At 40.7% G+C, this 17,537-nt stretch overlaps 1 protein-coding gene across 1 annotated transcript in view; it reads left to right on the top strand.

Moving 5' to 3' along the window:
- The window catches only part of LOC110155404 (ryanodine receptor 3-like), a 150,488-nt gene that overhangs the window by 76,026 nt on the left and 56,925 nt on the right, over positions 1-17,537 (top strand). Inside the window, exons 21-38 of the mRNA XM_055155013.1 lie at positions 295-487; positions 1,744-1,960; positions 2,033-2,146; positions 3,502-3,605; positions 5,234-5,317; positions 6,145-6,304; positions 6,838-6,985; positions 9,465-9,667; positions 9,804-9,978; positions 10,504-10,712; positions 10,791-10,990; positions 11,606-11,672; positions 11,755-11,915; positions 12,002-12,167; positions 14,475-14,561; positions 14,651-14,877; positions 15,840-16,644; positions 17,192-17,392. Of these exons, the coding sequence (XP_055010988.1) occupies positions 295-487; positions 1,744-1,960; positions 2,033-2,146; positions 3,502-3,605; positions 5,234-5,317; positions 6,145-6,304; positions 6,838-6,985; positions 9,465-9,667; positions 9,804-9,978; positions 10,504-10,712; positions 10,791-10,990; positions 11,606-11,672; positions 11,755-11,915; positions 12,002-12,167; positions 14,475-14,561; positions 14,651-14,877; positions 15,840-16,644; positions 17,192-17,392 (3,521 nt within the window). The remainder of the gene's footprint in view (positions 1-294; positions 488-1,743; positions 1,961-2,032; positions 2,147-3,501; positions 3,606-5,233; positions 5,318-6,144; positions 6,305-6,837; positions 6,986-9,464; positions 9,668-9,803; positions 9,979-10,503; positions 10,713-10,790; positions 10,991-11,605; positions 11,673-11,754; positions 11,916-12,001; positions 12,168-14,474; positions 14,562-14,650; positions 14,878-15,839; positions 16,645-17,191; positions 17,393-17,537) is intronic.

Genomic DNA, 17,537 nt, shown 5'->3' with positions numbered 1-17,537 from the left:
CTAAAATCTATATACACACCTAATTCATGCGGACCTGCCTCGCTTATGGGGCCAAAAATCAAATTCCCATGACGTAAATCCTTCATGACGTTCAGATTTTCAAATAGGTTAAGGCAAGATATAACTATGATTAAACTTATTTATATCTCCAGTCTCTACATCTCAGAATGTATGTCAATATAATGTCTCCAGAAAGCACTGAAACGTGTGAGCGTGTGTGTAAATCTGTGCCAGCCTCACTCTCTGGCTCGTATTTCACATAATCGCTTGTGTGTGTGTGTGTGTTCTGAACAGGCCGTATCCCGCGGGCTGTAGCATCCATTAACCAACATATCCTGACCTCGGAGGATGTGGTCAGCTGCTGTCTGGACTTGGGAGCTCCGAGTATTTCTTTCCGAATCAACGGGCAGCCGGTCCAGGGGATGTTTGAGAATTTCAACACAGATGGACTCTTCTTCCCTGTGGTCAGCTTCTCTGCAGGAGTCAGGTAATGCATATTCACTGCTCCCAATTCCATGTGCCTCCAAGTATTCATGATGGATTTAATATAAGCAGAGAAGTGTCAGTAATATGATATACTCTGACAAAGGGACAGTTTGCCCAATAACCTCATCTACCCACTCCAGAGTCCAGGTTTATTGCCTCAAACCAGGTCCAAAATTGTATTGGCTGGTTGCTATAGTGACCACAGAAGGTTTGATTGGCATGACCTAAAAATTTAGTTTCAAGCTTCATCAGTTTTTCATATAAATCCTTGTCTGAATCTCTTTGTGGAGTCAGTGCCTTTAGCATCACAATGTTCAGTCTGGATTGAAAGAGACCAGACTGATTTTATCTGCTGATGTAATCTCGTTTCATAAACTGAATTTCTGATGGATCCTAATCACAGTGTTGCATATTTTAAAGTCAAATTAACTGACCACTTCATGTTTGAATTGTTACCAAACCAGACCACTTATGTGCTTGTTGACTAGAGGGTGGTGATTTACTGGAGTCATTGTGGTTGCCCAGCAACGGTATAGCTATGACAAGACAACAACACACCAAGATAAGAGGGGCTGATTTCCATACAGAGAGAAGATACTGGATCGACTGTATTGTCCTACAGCTTTTTGTTTTAAACAAACTGGATTCTAATATACTGCAAATATTTTAGATCAAAACTTTGTAAAATGTAGCAATAACGTGTGACATTTTTGGCACACTCTGATAATTGTGACCATTCCAATTGACTTTAATGTAGGTCACTCCTGAGTCTTGAGATTTTACATGAATTTGACCTAATAACACAGATTTGGGCCACACACATACAAAGATATTAGCCTGATTCATCAGCCAGTTTCACTTTGTGGAAACCTTCTGACCTCGCAGCATTAGAATTCGTTTGCTTAATGGTAGGCGGGGCTAACGGGGCTAACTGGTATTTTAAGATTTTCCCAAATCCTGTAGGAAGAAGGGCAATAATGTCATTCCCCTTGGTGAAATTCACCAAACATTATCTTTAAATCCTCAACCTCGGGAATCATTGCATACACAGAATGCGTGGCTCTTCGCTGATTGGCTAGTGCCCGGATTCGCATTTCCGGGGTTCTTGCAAACCGTCTAGTGTATTCCGATTCCTGACTTAGTTGCTAGAATTAAGCGGAGGCATTAGGTGGCACCAGCCTGGCTACAAAGATATTGCTTAGTTGCTGATTTAATTTTAAACTAGGAAATAACTGGCCTCTTATTTCTTGTTCATAGGGCACGTTTCCTTTTCGGTGGTCGACATGGGGACTTCAAGTTCCTCCCTCCGTCAGGTTACGCTCCCTGTTATGAAGCTCTGCTGCCCAAAGAGAAGATGAAAGTGGAACCTGTGAAAGAGTATAAGAGAGATGTGGAGGGAGTGAGAGACCTTCTGGGAACTACACAATTTATGTCCCAGGCTTCATTCATCCCTTCACCAGTGGAAACCAGCCAAGTAATGAGATCCCTTCTCCAATCTCAATATTGTGTGTACCGCTGATTTACTGAAATGACACCTTTCTGTCAGGTTGTCATGCCATTACACTTGGAGAAAGTCCGAGACAAGCTCGCTGAGAACATCCATGAGCTATGGGGCATGAATAAGATTGAACTTGGATGGTCATACGGAAAGGTAAGAAGAGTAACCCCTGAGTCATCAACCAAAACATAAGCCATACATTTGACCAACACACATCACAAATACACACCTGCACACATCTATACAAAGAGCAGCTTGAAGTGCAATACTTGACAGCAATGCTAGCAATGAGCCATCCCCAAAAGCCTGTACGTCATCTTGCTTTCTCTTTTATAATTTGCGGTTCACTTCAAACAGAGGGTAAGTGACAAGAAACAAGTCATTTTACATTTGAACTCTCCATACTCATCTTAGGGTGTTACTAGACCATTCTAAATCATTGTGTGTGTTTAGTAGCAGTAGAGAAATTGTTGATATTAGGTAGAACAGGACACTTTGCTCGGACAACATCAATTATGCACTTTTAGAGAATCCTTTTTCTAAAAATATCCAAAATCTAGAATGATCATGGCTCACTTTTGTCCATGAGGTAAGTAAAAGTGTTTCAAAAGCGTCCTGTTCTGCCTCACTGGTGTATAGCAGCCCACAATAAGCTCTTAAGTCTGTATTTTGACAAATCTTCCACTAAGAGCTCCATTATGAGCAATGGCCATGGTGTACTTTCTATTGAAAAGCTTTTTGTTATGTGAGTCACACACGGTAGAAAATATGTAGATAGGACTGGCAGTTCTGGTCTAAACAGTCTTCTTTTTTAGGGTAATTTATGTCAGATTTTTAGTCAAAATACATACATTTGTAATAATTTTTTATTACTTCCCAGCACATTTCCTTTGGTATATGGTAAAAATATATAATAATGTATAGAATTATCATATTTTAGGCTGAAAACTTAACATGAAAAATAATAAATCCTTAGTAATACTACTAGAAAAAAATAAAAATAAAAAATACAACTTCAAATGGCAATGCCCAAGCCATTTCAGCCTTTCCTCCGTGCTATAGACTGGTTCCTCCAGATTTAGCTCCAAATGCTTTTTTCTATCCATAGAAGAGCTGGCCTTGCTCATTGGCCCCACACCCACAGCTGCACCTAGCGCTGCATGTTTTCTTGGTAAACATCCACCATTGCCATCCCGCCTCCTCTGAGCAGCAATGCCAAAGGGAATATTTGGCATCAAGTACAACCCCCAGAGAGAGACATTGCACCTCTCACTTGGTATTCCAGTCAAACACCTTTCTGTCTCTCCCAAGAAAACATGCTACCCTATCCTTCATGACATCTTCACTAACCTACCCTGTCTTATCACTATGACTAGACTCCTACTATTTTAGACTGCATCCCTGCCCTCCCATTGGCTCACACAATGCCAATGGTTTAAATGTGCAAACTTGTACGCTTGGGGTGTTTTGTTTTCAGCCATTAGCAGAGAAAAATTGTCTGCTTCTTTTTCTTTTAGATAAGAGACGATAACAAGCGGCAGCATCCGTGTTTGGTGGATTTCTCCAAGCTCCCTGAAACGGAAAAGAACTACAATTTGCAGATGTCAACAGAAACTCTCAAGTAGGTTAAACTTATGGATTTGTTTGTCCAGACTGTAGTTTTGAAAGCAAGACACAACAATTACCAGTGGGAGAGGAGTCCAATTCATTAGTATGTAATTAGCTTGCATTTATCTTTGTTTTTCTAGGGTTTCTGAGGTGAAAGACTTGATTTAATGAGCTGGCAGTAGAGCTGAGGTCAGGTTAGGCCGACCTTTAGCCGGCTGTGTGTGTTTTGCAGTGTTGCTTCTTCTCCTGACAGTTTGACACTCTCTGATTGCTGTCCATTCGTCAGGCCACAGCTCAGCAATTGGCTCAGCTAATTGAATCCCATAGAGACCTCTTCCAAGTCTTCTTAAAAGTAGTTTGGACCAATGATTTACTGTTGTACACATTGCACTGAAATAAACACATGAACTATTTTACTTAGACATATTTTAATTATTTATATCGTAATGGGTTAGACAACTCATTTGACTAAAAAACAGTTAGGATCATTTTATTTTTAGATATTTGCAAAAAACATTCACACTTGTTTTCCCAATTTTCCCAATGTTTTAGGTTTACAATATGTGACATCATATTAGGGATTTCCATAACTTACCTAGCAAAACTCCTCTAACATACACAGAAATTATTATCTGACAAATACAAATGTAAGAAAACATGTTTATTTGGTTGAAATCATGTTGAAACTGTCAGCACTAAATGTGCTTCTTGCTTGTAAATTGTTTTGGGTAGAACTCTCCCTAATGTAATGTCATCAGTATGTTTAAACTCTCTTCATCCTGTAATTTTTGGCATATTTTTCAACTTTTCCTAGCAAATTGCATCTTGATTGGTTTAAATCTATAATTAATAGTTAGAATAGTTATGATCTCAACCAAATTAAGTCAGAATGAGACTTCCAGCTCCATCAACTCTGATTCCAATTCACTTTGTATTAAAAAATTGTCACATCTCTCTCTCTGTAACTGCTGCTGTCAGGCTCCTCATTTTGGTCATAAAATGTTCATATTGCCCCACTCTACATGATTCTAAATTAATTCCTATTCCTAATATGATATGACTCAAAATTTGGCCCTGTAACTTCTAGCCTGAGTGAGCTTCATTTGACTGGAGCCATGCTAAATAACACCACATTCCCAAAGTTACGTTATATACCTTTAAACATACTATAAATACTCAATAGGCCAATGTGTATAGAAATAGCTCTTTTCTTGTTGCCATATTTTGTAGCATCTAAACAATGAATGGACAGTAATTGCAAAACAGACCTTCAAGTTCATGCCTGTCCAAGCCAATCTTCTACAAGTTGGTCTGATGGATTCTACACCAAGTCATTTCCCTGTACCTAATGTCTGACAAAGTGCAAAGGAAAAGTGACTGAAGCTCTTCACACTCTGAAATCCTGAGGGAGCACGTGACCTTTTCTCCTTACAGATTGGGACACTCACCTTTTATACTATAACAGCTTCACGGCCGTTGACTGCTAGTATTTTGTGTGTGTGTGTGTGTGTGTGTGTGTGTGTGTGTGTGTGTGTGTGTGTGTGTGTGTGTGTGTGTGTGTGTGTGTGTAAAAAGTCAATTCAGAGGTAGCATAAAAACATCTGCCAAAAGCCTTCTTCATGTTTTACTGTATTCCCACAGGACTCTCATAGCTTTGGGCTGTCGCGTTGCTCACATCAATCCCAATGCTGATGAATCTCTCAAAAAGATAAAACTACCAAAGAAGTAAGTCATTATAAATATTTAAAGGTCCTGTTTTACGCAACAGGATTCCTGTGTTTCATGTTCTATTGCTGTTACATGGAGTTGTGTTTTGTTTCATTCATGCATATTTGAGTAATCCTGGTTTATTAGTCTGTCTAGATGTCCAAAGAAAAGAATGCCCTGTTTGACACTGTGATGACATGTAGTACTAGTTTTCAAGTTAACAACTATCTTTTACCTTTTATTTTATAGAAACTGGCAACTTGATTGATTGATTTATTTGTTTTATTTCAAGTTTGTGCCAAGAGAGAAACAATAATCATACATATTACATATACATTGTAAACAACAGAAAAACACATTTCTCAAAAAGGTGTGGGAAGAAGAAAAAATTACATAAACCCACCCCTATTCTTTACATAGTTTCAAAAATGATGTGGTCGTTTATGTACACTGATCAAATATTATATATTATATATTTACAAATATTTACATATAGCAAAATAAATTACATACTGTGCATATTAAATGTAACTTTAATATAATTTTAACCCCAAAATACTGCATTATGTTTTACAGTTATTATTTTATCTGTATTCCAGGGTGGAAATCATCCAGATTATTCTAATGAACGTGTATGTTTAAAAATTCTGTGGAGCACTTAGAGGAACAGAGTGTTTTCTATTGAAGAGAATAAACTAAAATAAGTTTGGGTGCTAAACATGTGTAAATGAAACTCCATGTATGTACAACATTATAGCATAGATTAGAAAATAGCATAATATAGGGCCTTTAAAAGCCTTAGAATAAAAATACATACATTGCTCATTGTATATCTGTTGTTGCAGCTACATGATGTCAAATGGCTACAAACCCACTCCTCTGGATCTGGGAGACATTAAACTAACCCCTGGTCAGGAGCTGCTGGTGGACAAGCTGGCAGAGAATGCCCATAATGTGTGGGCCAAGGACCGCATCAAACAGGGCTGGACCTATGGCATACAGCAGGTATGAGAGCACAGGGCAGTTCTATTTAATTGACTGCACTGCATATGAGATTTCCTGTGTTGTCTGGCAAAATCTTTTATTATAGTTGTGTTAGGCATAAATGTTTGTATTTTTTCAAATATGAGTTGAATTTTAAATCATACATAAAGATTACAGTCTACAATATTCAACTAAATACATCTGAAATCCAGTGCATTTTCCATTATTATTTCTTTTGGTTCTTATCCCCTTTTTTGTAGTTTGCAGTCTTTCTATCGGTGTTAATGGGAGCAATTGTTATGTAATTACACTGAATCTAATAAATCAATGATCACACAATTGTAACACTCCCACAGACACACAGCAGACATACTGTTAAGTGGTCCCAGAACCCCAGTTGTAACTCATGGCCAATTAAATTCTCCATTTCCGATAGTGACAGCTGAGATGTAACAAACACAAGAGTTGCCTGATCGTCCCATGAGTGGAGCCTTTTATTTCCAGTCTGAACAGTATTCTGTTTGTATTTGCTTTCCTCTCCTCTCTCTCTGCAGGATGTGAAGAACAAGCGGAACCCTCGACTGGTTCCTTATGTTTTGCTGGATGAGCGCACCAAGAAGTCGAATAGGGACAGCCTGCGGGAGGCCATCCGTACCCTGATTGGTTACGGTTATAATATTGAGCCCTCAGACCAGGAAAGCGGTGGGTTTAATGTATGGAAATGTGCTTATTAGGGCTGTTTTTTCTAATTCAATTAATAAAACGCCTCTCTGTAGAATGAGGGCAATGGATTTAGTGTGGTTTCATTTTGTCCAGAAGATAAAGGATTCTGCGTTCTGAGTTTATAATGAAAGAACTGTACTTGCATTATTTATTGGATGGTTTAGGGAATGCTGGGAAAAATCTTCCTCTTTGGTCTTGATCAAATAAACTAGGGCTGTATAATTTTTGAAAAAAAATATTGAATTTTCCTAACAAGTACTGCAAGTACAATTTATATGTGATCCAGCTTTTCAAATCAGGGTTCAGTTCACAGAGCACAGTTTAAACACAGTCATTAGCTTTTGAGACGAGACAGGAATATAAACTGATAATCTAATGCATGAATCTCATACTTTACAGAATATGACTGCAGCTGTGTATACTACAAAGTTACAGGGCTACAGTGAACTCTTTAAAGGTCCCATATTAAGAAAAAGTGACTCTTGTGAGCTTTTAGCCACGTTATAATGCTGTTACTTGCCCACAGTTTCATTCACACATGTTCGAGTAATCTTGAATTATTAGTCTGTCTACATCTCCAAAGCTCAAAATGCTTTGTTCTGCTCTGTTCTCTTGTGATGTCATGAAGCAGCAGTTTTCAACGTTTTACCTTTTGTTTAACAGAGATCGTCAATTCCAGGGCTGAAATTTTCCAGATGATTCTAGTGAAGGTGTATGAAGTTTTAAAACACAGTAGAGCACTTCCTGTATTGCCACTTAACATCACAAGGCGCAACAGACAGAACAGACAGAGCTCAGCCTAAATTTGAGTTTGTGAGTTAAACATGTGTGAATGAAACAAAACACAACCCCAGGCATGTTTTTGATGAGGAAACATTATAACACAGATCAGAAAATGGCATAATACAGGGCCTTCTTCAATAAAAGTGACAATTGAAATAGTACATCATTCGGCTATTATGATTATTTCCAAACGTATGAATCTTTTGTTTAAAAGAGACGACAATAAATGCATTGACAGTATTTTGAATGTTAAAAACTATAATGCCTTAAAGGTTGTATAGAGGATTTTCCAAGGAACGAGAAATCCAGCGACTGTTTGTCCTTTTTCAAATGTTGCGCATGCGTGAAACCACCCCCCCTCCCTCACAGCTCCCTACGTAGAAACGCCTCCTCCCGCCTCCTCTTTACGCCAGAAACAGGTTTGTTTACAGCCGGTGCGCTGCACATGACTTGTAAACAACTAACTACAGTGTTGGTTAGGCAAGGCGGAGAAGTGAGGAGCGGGGGGAGCGGGTGCGCGGACATTTCGTGCGCAGACAAGAAGCGAGGAGCAGGGAGAAGAGCGGAGCAGGAGAGAGGAGAGAGGAGAGAGGAGAGGAGGAGAGGGGTGCGCGGAGATTCCGTGCCCGGAGAAGTGAGGAGCAGGGGAAGAGCGGATCGGGCAGCGGGGAGAGGAGCAGGAAAGGGGTGCAGAGAAGGTTGCGCGGAGATTCAGTGCGAATGAACTAGCTACAACACGCAGCAGCAAGCGGACTCTTTCTTTGCACTGAAAATTACGTTTTCAGACATAGGATATCGCTTTCATGTCCTGAAAAACGTTTTGTCTAGCTCTTGGAAATAAAGTACGTTTTCATAATAAGCAGAAGTGACCTGTCCAGGAGTAATTTGGCGACCAATGCGTCAGTCTTTAGACCCTGCGTCTGCTTCAGTTGCGCCATCGCTGGAATGAATCTACAAGAATCACCTTAGTTTGGCTTCGCTGCTTTTCCCCTTGTCTTCTTCTTTCAGCAATCTCAAAAACAGACTTTCTTTTGCGGCTAACTGCTCCTGGATTCTTGTCTGCCATTGCAACAAACTTTGTGCTAACTGCGAGGAAGATATAGGTAAAAAAAGCCGCTAAGAACTGTTGCGTTGGTGGAGTAAACAGCGTCTGTGCGGCTTGCGTCTGTGGACTGCGTGACAGGCGTACGTAAACCACGTACCGGCGGCGCGCAGGCAAGTCAGTTACGCTAGAAACGTAGGGAGTTTGATTGACAGCCTGTCAGCTAACAGATAAGGAGGCAGTGTCGTTATCTATTGGCAAATGTTTATCTGGCCCCACCACGTCCAGAGTTGATGAATTTTTATTCTCTTTTTTTTGGTCATCATAATTACAAGGCTACTGCACCTCTATAATGCTATCATTGACAATTTGAAACAAAAAAAAATCCTCCATACAACCTTTAAGGTAAGGTGAGTGGAAAGGGTTAACATTTCATACTTAGCTCTAAAAGTATGATCAATTCTACACATGCCGTAAGGTCATGGAAAATTCACTTTAGGTCATGAAAAAGTCATGGAAAAGTTTTGAAATTTTGCCATTGAAAAAGAGTGGAAACCCTGTAAATTTCCCTGAATTGTACAGCCCTAAAATATGACTAAACATGCAAATTGTCTTGGCTCTCTGGTTCATCAGGACATGTGGTGGAGAGGCTCAGTATTGACAAGATCCGATTCTTCCGAGTGGAGAGGACATATGCTGTAAAGAGGGGCAAGTGGTACTTTGAATTCGAGGCAGTGACAGGAGGTGACATGAGAGTGGGATGGGCTCGACCTGGATGTAAGCCAGATGTGGAACTTGGCACGGACAAGCTGGCTTTTGTGTTTGACGGACACAGGGTAAGCACTGCACATTACTACTGACGTGATGGTGCATTTTGATGGATGCTGCTGTTGCACACGTATTTGCTGTGGTTTTTAGTGTTCGGCAGTGAAAATGACAAATCAGTCTCGCTAATGCATTGACTTTGAATAGGGCCATTGTCTGAACATGGGAAGCCGTCTGTTTGGACGCTGCTGGCACGCTGGAGATGTGGTGGGGTGTATGATCAACATGGAGGACAAGTCTATGATCTTCACTCTGAACGGAGAGATCCTCATTACAACCAAAGGATCTGAGCTGTGCTTCACTGACTTTGAGACTGAAGACGGTGAGATCGGGGATCCAAATGTCTGTTTGACATGGACTAAGATGTATGCCATATTGGTTGTCCATAATCCTTTATATAAGTCTACCATATAAATATTGAATATGTGAATAATAATAAATAAATAAATAATACTAATAATTATTGATTGCAGAAACTTTTTTTTTTTTTACCGACAAAAACACCTATTGAATTGGATAAATGCAATATGGATAAATTTGCAATATGGTGGAGCATTCCAGAGCACCATAAATGTTACATCATGTACAGAGCTTTTTAATAAATTCAACTCAAAATACCGCCAATAAAGTATTGGCTGACTTGCTGGAGAGAATTAAAAATCTATATTATGTTGTGTATATTATGTATACTTGCTGGTCCTCACACTTTGACCTAAAATGACCAGCTGTGAATCTTTGTAAAACATCTTAGTGGCTCCCAACTACCAAAATCCCTTTTATTTAATCTCTCACTTTCTTTTTCACTGTTTATTTTTCTTTTTTGATCTTCTCTCCACTTGTCATTCAGGATTCATCCCCGTCTGCAGTCTTGGCCTCTCCCAGGTGGGGCGCATGAACCTGGGGAAAGATGCCAGCACTTTCAAATATTACACAATGTGTGGCCTTCAGGAGGGATTTGAACCTTTTGCTGTTAATATGAACCGCGAGGTCACTATGTGGTTCAGCAAACGCCTGCCCACTTTCTTCAACGTGCCAAAGGACCACCATCACATCGCAGTAAGAACAAGAAGAGAAAAAACTAAGAGAATGTCTGCTAATTTGTTTGTTTTATGTTAATTGCGTTTTGTTTGACAGGTTACCAGGATTGATGGCACAGTCGATAGCCCGCCGTGTCTGAAAGTTACACATAAGACATTTGGGACTCAGAACAGTAATGCAGACATGGTGTTCTGCCGCCTCAGTATGCCTGTGGAATTTCACTCCACGTTTAAGAGCTGCCCTGTGCTGGACATGAACGGGATCCATGACGATGATACACTTAAAGTCAAACACAGGTAATTAAAGAGTTGAGATACTGGGAATGCTTTGGTCTTTCCTAATAAACGAACAGGAAAGTGATTATTGAATATTTCAAATTGTTTAATAGCATCCCTATGTATTTGTTTTCTATTTAAAATCACATTTGAAACTGAAATACCAGGGGGTTGGTTGAGTCAAATTTCCCACTAGATGAGACAAGGTTGGATTGGATGAGATTGGATTCATAAGAATGAGACGAAACAAGATTTTGATATAACTACTAATAAAAAAAAAAAGTGCTCTTCAGTTCACAATTATTTATCACCGTTAGATAGTCATAATCACTGTAACACTGCTTTTTAGAACTCAGGCTTTTCTATTTTTTCACCCCCCCCCAAAAAAAGAATAATTCATAAATAAAAATCTCACCAGATAGTTTTTTCACTTGTGAATTTAATCTTTAATTTAATCCTGATCTTGTGGTATAAGATCTTGTCCATTTTCCTATTAAAGACCATCTTCTGAGTTCTATTAGAGACTCACTTTTAACACGCGGCTGTAAACATCACTAAAATACCCTGGAACCAACCTTTCACCCTTTATTATGTTGATTTAACTTTAAAAAATGCTACGTTTTTCTATTATTCTAGATATCCTCTCAGATCAGTGAGGCATAGTGAAGAGAGCAGACGTGTGGACTACAGCACCATCACCACGGTACAATTTACATTTTTCTATTTCCTCTTTTTATTCTTTTTACATAATGCCACCACATCATTCATGCCATCTTTTATTCCAGTATTACCATTGTGTGAGGGTGTTTGCTGGTCAGGACCCCTCGTGCATATGGGTGGGCTGGGTGACCCCTGACTACCATTACTACAGCAACAACTTCAACCTCAGCAAAAACCGCACAGTGACGGTAACATTAGGAGATGAGCGAGGTCGAGTGCACGAGAGGTAAGCCTGCTCTAAAGGTTATTCCGTACAGTAGTCATACATATTTCATGACTGAAGATATTAAGTCCACATATCTCTGCTGACAGTGTGAGGAGGAGTAACTGCTACATGGTGTGGGGAGGAGACGTGACCAGCGCTGCCCACTCCACCACTCGCACAAATGTAGACCTGGAGATCGGGTGTCTCATAGACCTGGCTACAGGCATGGTCTCCTTTTCTGTTAATGGCAAGGAGATATCCACCTCCTATCAGGTATGGGTCTAGTACAGCAGATTGGATTGTTTTAAATGAACTGACTATCATGACAGTATTTTTTACCTGAAATCATGTATGTGTTGACTGCCCCAGAGTGCCTTTTGGGGATAATATAGATTAGCCAGGCTGGCACCGCTCAATTTAATTTATCTCCAGCGACTAGGTCAGGAATCGGAATACACTAGACGGTTTGCAAGAACCCGCAAGTTGTAGACCATGCATTGGCGAAGACTGCACTGTGAAGAGCTGAACCAACTCGAGTTGCAATAGCAGACTGCATATGCTATCTTCCTTTGGACTTCCTTTGTCAAATACACACTTTGCATTTTTTATTCGCAAGTTCATCTTGCTGAAACGACAGTAATCGTTGACAGACATGTTCACTCTCAGCTTAGGTTTTTTGCTGTTGTGCCGACAATCACTTGGACACCACTGAGTGTTTCGGCGCTTTACATACGTCACAACCAAATAGCAGCAATTGGTTAAATGAAAAAAGTACCCACCTACTGTCGAGCAAAAGAATTCTAATGCCGCTAGGTCAAACCGTTTCCGTGAAGTGAAACCAGCTGATGAATCAGGCTAAATATAGATACCTTGAACCTTGAGAAACGTATTTCAGTGGAATCATTGCATTAATAACATTACATAGTTAAAGCTTTCTCCCACCATCACATAAACTGCATAAAGAAGTGGACTAAGGCAGTGTGACGTTACCCATAGCATTCAGCTCCAGTCAAATGAAGCTCACAAGGCTAGCAGTTATACCTGCGAATTTGAAGCTAAGTTCCATATTAGGAACAGGAATTTATTTATGTACAAAATCGAAAATGAAATAAAAACATCTTTAGAGCTGGTTGATATGAACATTTTAAGACCAAAATGACAAGGCTCACTGCAGTTACAAAGACAGTGACATTTTTTTTATGTCAAGTCAATCTGAGCCAGATTGATGGAGCCAGAAGCGGCCCCCATGCTCACACTAGAGGTCTGCAGGGGACAGAATTTTCAGTCCCTCTCCCGCCCTCACCCGCATTGTGCCATCCCACTCCTGCCCGCGCCCGCAAAGAATTGTAATTTTCATTCCCGCTCCCGCACATATTTGTGATATTTTGTCCCACTCCTCCCCGCAAATTCCACCAATTGGGGACGTTTGCTTTCGTAAGCTCTATCAAACATGGAGAAGCGGAAAGAAATTGTCTAAAATGTGCACGATATTAGACCATGTTTGCAAATTCAGGCTGCTTAAAATGTTTTTATTGATGCCAAATAAAATATCCAGCAGAAATTATGTATGATCAGCGGACATTCATCATTTGTATATTTTACTTTACACTTTACACTGCAGTTTATCACCCCACTCACTGTCTCCCGCATTGTGCAGTTCTGCTCCTGCCCGTTCCCTCAATGAGCTTTTAAAATGCGTCCGGCGCCGCACTGTTTTGCGTCGGGTCCCATGGGATTGCAGGGCTCTACCTCACTTCCTATTTGGAACGCGTCCATTTATATATACAGTCTATTCACCAATTCAAAGGTCAGCTGTTTTATCCCAGCTCTGATCAGTTGCGTGTGCTGTGTTCTTGTGCAAGACACTTTACCCACATTGCCGGTGTATGAATGTGGTGTGTGAGTGATTGGTGGCGGTTGAAAAGGACAATGTCTTCAGTCTACCCTAGGGCAGCTGGGGCTAAAGAAGTCATTTACCACGACCAAGTCTGGGGAGTGAATGAATAATGGATCCAGAGTGGCACTTGAGAGGCTTGCCAAACCTATAAAGCACAATACAAATGTAAGGCAGCATTATGATTGCACTGTCTATGGACTGGTGCCATGTCTCATATCTCAGGTACATCTCGTTTATTTTTTAATAAAGATAGATCAAATCCCAAAATTACTCCTCATTATAAAATTGTATAACTCCTTTGTGCGGCAAAAAACTGAAGAATAATATAAAATGAAATGTCTGCTCTTTAAAAAGTGGCCAAACAGCATGACTAAGACCAGGTTCAAGTGCTCCCAAATTACTCAAACTCGCCCACATTAAAGAATTATGTGCACCTTTATATCTTTTGTATTTCAGTCGAAAAGTGGTCATCAAACTCAGATTTCAAAGCCTATAATCTTATTATGGACTGACTCACATGAACTGGGTGACTTCATGGGCGCTGAGTCATGCGAGGGTTGACGTTTTTAAATAGAGCACGCACAGACTGACACTAAGAGCTGGGAGCAAATTGGGCATTATTAAGGCACTTTCTGCAAGTCGTGCTGTTCAGACTTTCAAAATGCACTTTTTCTGTGCTATAGGTCGAACCAAACACCAAGCTTTTCCCTGCAGTCTTTGTCCGACCCACAAGCCCTAACCTCTTCCAGTTTGAACTCGCTAAAATAAAGGTAAGCCAACCATTTCTTCCAAAACATTCATGCATTTTTTTCTGTCAATTTCCTCTCTGAGCTATTATAACTGGTATTTATTTTCCCAGAACGCCATGCCACTATCATCAGCCGTATTTAAAAGTGAGCACAAAAACCCCGTGCCCCAGTGTCCTCCGCGTTTAGACGTGCAGACGATTAAAGCGGTGCTGTGGAGCCGAATGCCCAACATCTTCCTCAAAGTCGAGACAGCCCGCGTGAACGAGAGGCACGGCTGGGTGGTCCAGTGTATCGAACCACTGCAGATGTTGGCTGTCCACATACCAGAGGAGAACAGGTATCATATTATAGCTTAGTAGATTATTATGTACTGTATTTTTCGGACTACAAGTCGCTCCGCAGTATATATATTCTTCATTCTCTGTGTAACTTCTGAGCAATTTCGCGACCTCCGGAGGTAAACCATGAGGTAAATGGAGCGTCGCTTCCTCTGCTGCGTAGCTGTCGTCAGATTCAGCATCAGTTCCAGTTAGAATTATTCCGGCCTTTCTGAATCCTGACAGGATGGTTTCGGTTGACTGAAGTCCAGGCTTTGCCGATCCAGCCAATGACTTTGGCGCACCCTCCCATTTGCCGTGAAGCTGTGTTCTCCATCCCTGCTTTCCGCCAGAAACTCACAAGTTTTTCGCTCACTCCAAACTTTCTTTATGCTGCTCGATTACCATTTTCGGCTGCATATTTCACTGCTTGCAGCAGGACAGCAGCTTTTTATGCAGGAGACATGCGCAGTAGAGCGCCAAGTGACAGTGGTAGTAGCAGACACACAAGCCGAGAGCGCCCTCTAGCAGCTGTCAGTGTGAAAATGTTAATAAGTTGCACCGGAGTATAAGTTGCAGGACCACCCAAACCATGAAAAAGTGCGACTTATAGTCCAAAAAATACAGTTGATGTATTTGCAATCGGATTGTTATTCAGTTTTAAGCAATGTACAACTTTAGTTATGCAAATTTCTTTATTTTTTAGAAGCCAGTTCAGTCACCTAGTATTTTCTGAAGATGTTAATGCCACGCTGCTTTAATACCAAGAAAAATGCTTGATACTGATTTTGAATTACACTCACATGTAATTTTCAACATAAAATATTAGTTGTTAAATGTGAATACTAATCTTAACTATTCAGGAAATTTTCTTTTTTGTGTTTCTTCAGTGATATTGCCTGAGTTTGGATATTTTGACAACGCTAATCTGAAAATTCTCTTTTGTAAAAACTTACAATGTACCTAACTGATTTCTTTTCAGGTGTGTAGATATTATGGAGTTGTCAGAGCAGGAGGATTTGAGGAAGTTCCACTACCACACGCTGAAGCTCTACTCCGCCCTCTGTGCTCTGGGCAACCTCCGAGTGGCCCACGTCCTGTGCAGCCACCTGGACCAATCACAGCTCATGTACGCCATAGACAACCAGTATTTACCGGGCATGCTCCGAGAGGGCTTCTACAACGTCCTGATCAGCATCCACCTGGAGACAGCCAAGGGGGCGAGGCTTATGATGAAGGATGAGTTTATCATTCCTGTTACCTCAGAGACCAGATCCATACGGCTGTTTTCAGATTCTGCCAAAAAACACCTCCCTCCAGGGGTCGGTTTGAGTACTTCGCTCAAACCACGGCTCCACTTTACTCCGCCATGTTTTATCAGCAACAAGAGGGAGCATCTGTACAGCCCCCAAATCCCACTGGACGCTCTAAAGGCCAAAGCCATTTCGATGCTGACAGAGGCAGTCCAAGGCGGAGGACACTACATCCGTGACCCTGTAGGAGGATCTGTGGAGTACCAGTTTGTGCCTGTCCTAAAGCTGATCAGCACTCTGCTCACTATGGGAGTGCTGGCCAGTGAGGATGTCTATAAGGTGCTACTGCTTATTGACCCCAATGTTTTCAGAGACACAAGAGAGAAAGGGACCACCGGCACTACCGACAAAGAGGGTCTGACCGGGGCAGAGGAGAAGGCTGTAGAGGCAGGGGAGGTGAAAGCAGCCAAAGAGGCAAAGCAGACCATAAAAGGACTGCTGGAGAAGAGGCTTCCAGAGCCAGTCAAGAGACAGGTGCATTTACATCATTATTATTCACTTCACACGGACAAGCGTATACATTAAAAACACTACTTTACCGCATATATCGGTGAAGTTAAATATACTGTTTCTCTAATTAATTAGTGCCCTATTTATGTCTTTTAACTGTCACATTCCTCAGTTATACCATAGTACATATACATGATTTACATGATTGCTTTCCTTTGCGTCATAAATTTAAGTCTATTCTCTGATGGCCAACTATCACTCCCCACTGTACCTCATTTCCTCCTTAGAATGTGCTTCATTTTAGCCATCAGTATCACATTTGAATGAATGATCTTCATCTTAAATATAGCACATTTAATGCTTTTCATGTTGAAATGAGTTTGACTTGACTTTTCTATATTACATTTTTAGATGCACCTGTACTTTAATAGAGCCATTCAGAAGTTAGTGAAACATGAAATGGCTAATGTTAAGTGGTCTCTTGAGTTTCCTTGACACTTTACTAAATGAGATAATATTAAAGCTATCTGAGCTGTCTCTGAGAGATAAACACATGAATCATGCTCCTCAGATGTGTGACCTGCTGCATTACTTCTGTGACTGTGAGCTGAAGCACCGCATCGAGGCCATCGTGTCCTTCTCCGACAGCTTTGTGTCCAAACTTCAGTACAACCAGAAGTTTCGCTACAACGAGCTCATGCAGGCTCTCAACATGTCCGCCGCTGTCACCGCCAAGAAGACCAAAGAGTTTCGCTCCCCTCCACAAGAACAGGTCAGGGGTCTGCCAGAGCAAAATGATTGTGTGGTTGTTTATACTTGAACAAGAGAAACACTGGGAAAATATCAAACTTGGCCTGTAGTCCTTTAGTTGTATTCTTTCGTCAGCAGTGTCTTAGTTAGTTTATCATAAGAAGTGT

This window comes from Boleophthalmus pectinirostris, unplaced genomic scaffold (assembly GCF_026225935.1).
Source record: "Boleophthalmus pectinirostris isolate CB_2022bp ecotype Guang Dong unplaced genomic scaffold, ASM2622593v1 HiC_scaffold_10, whole genome shotgun sequence".
In the NCBI taxonomy this organism is placed as follows: Eukaryota; Metazoa; Chordata; class Actinopteri; order Gobiiformes; family Gobiidae; genus Boleophthalmus; species Boleophthalmus pectinirostris.
This window is presented reverse-complemented; position numbering and strand designations above follow the sequence as displayed.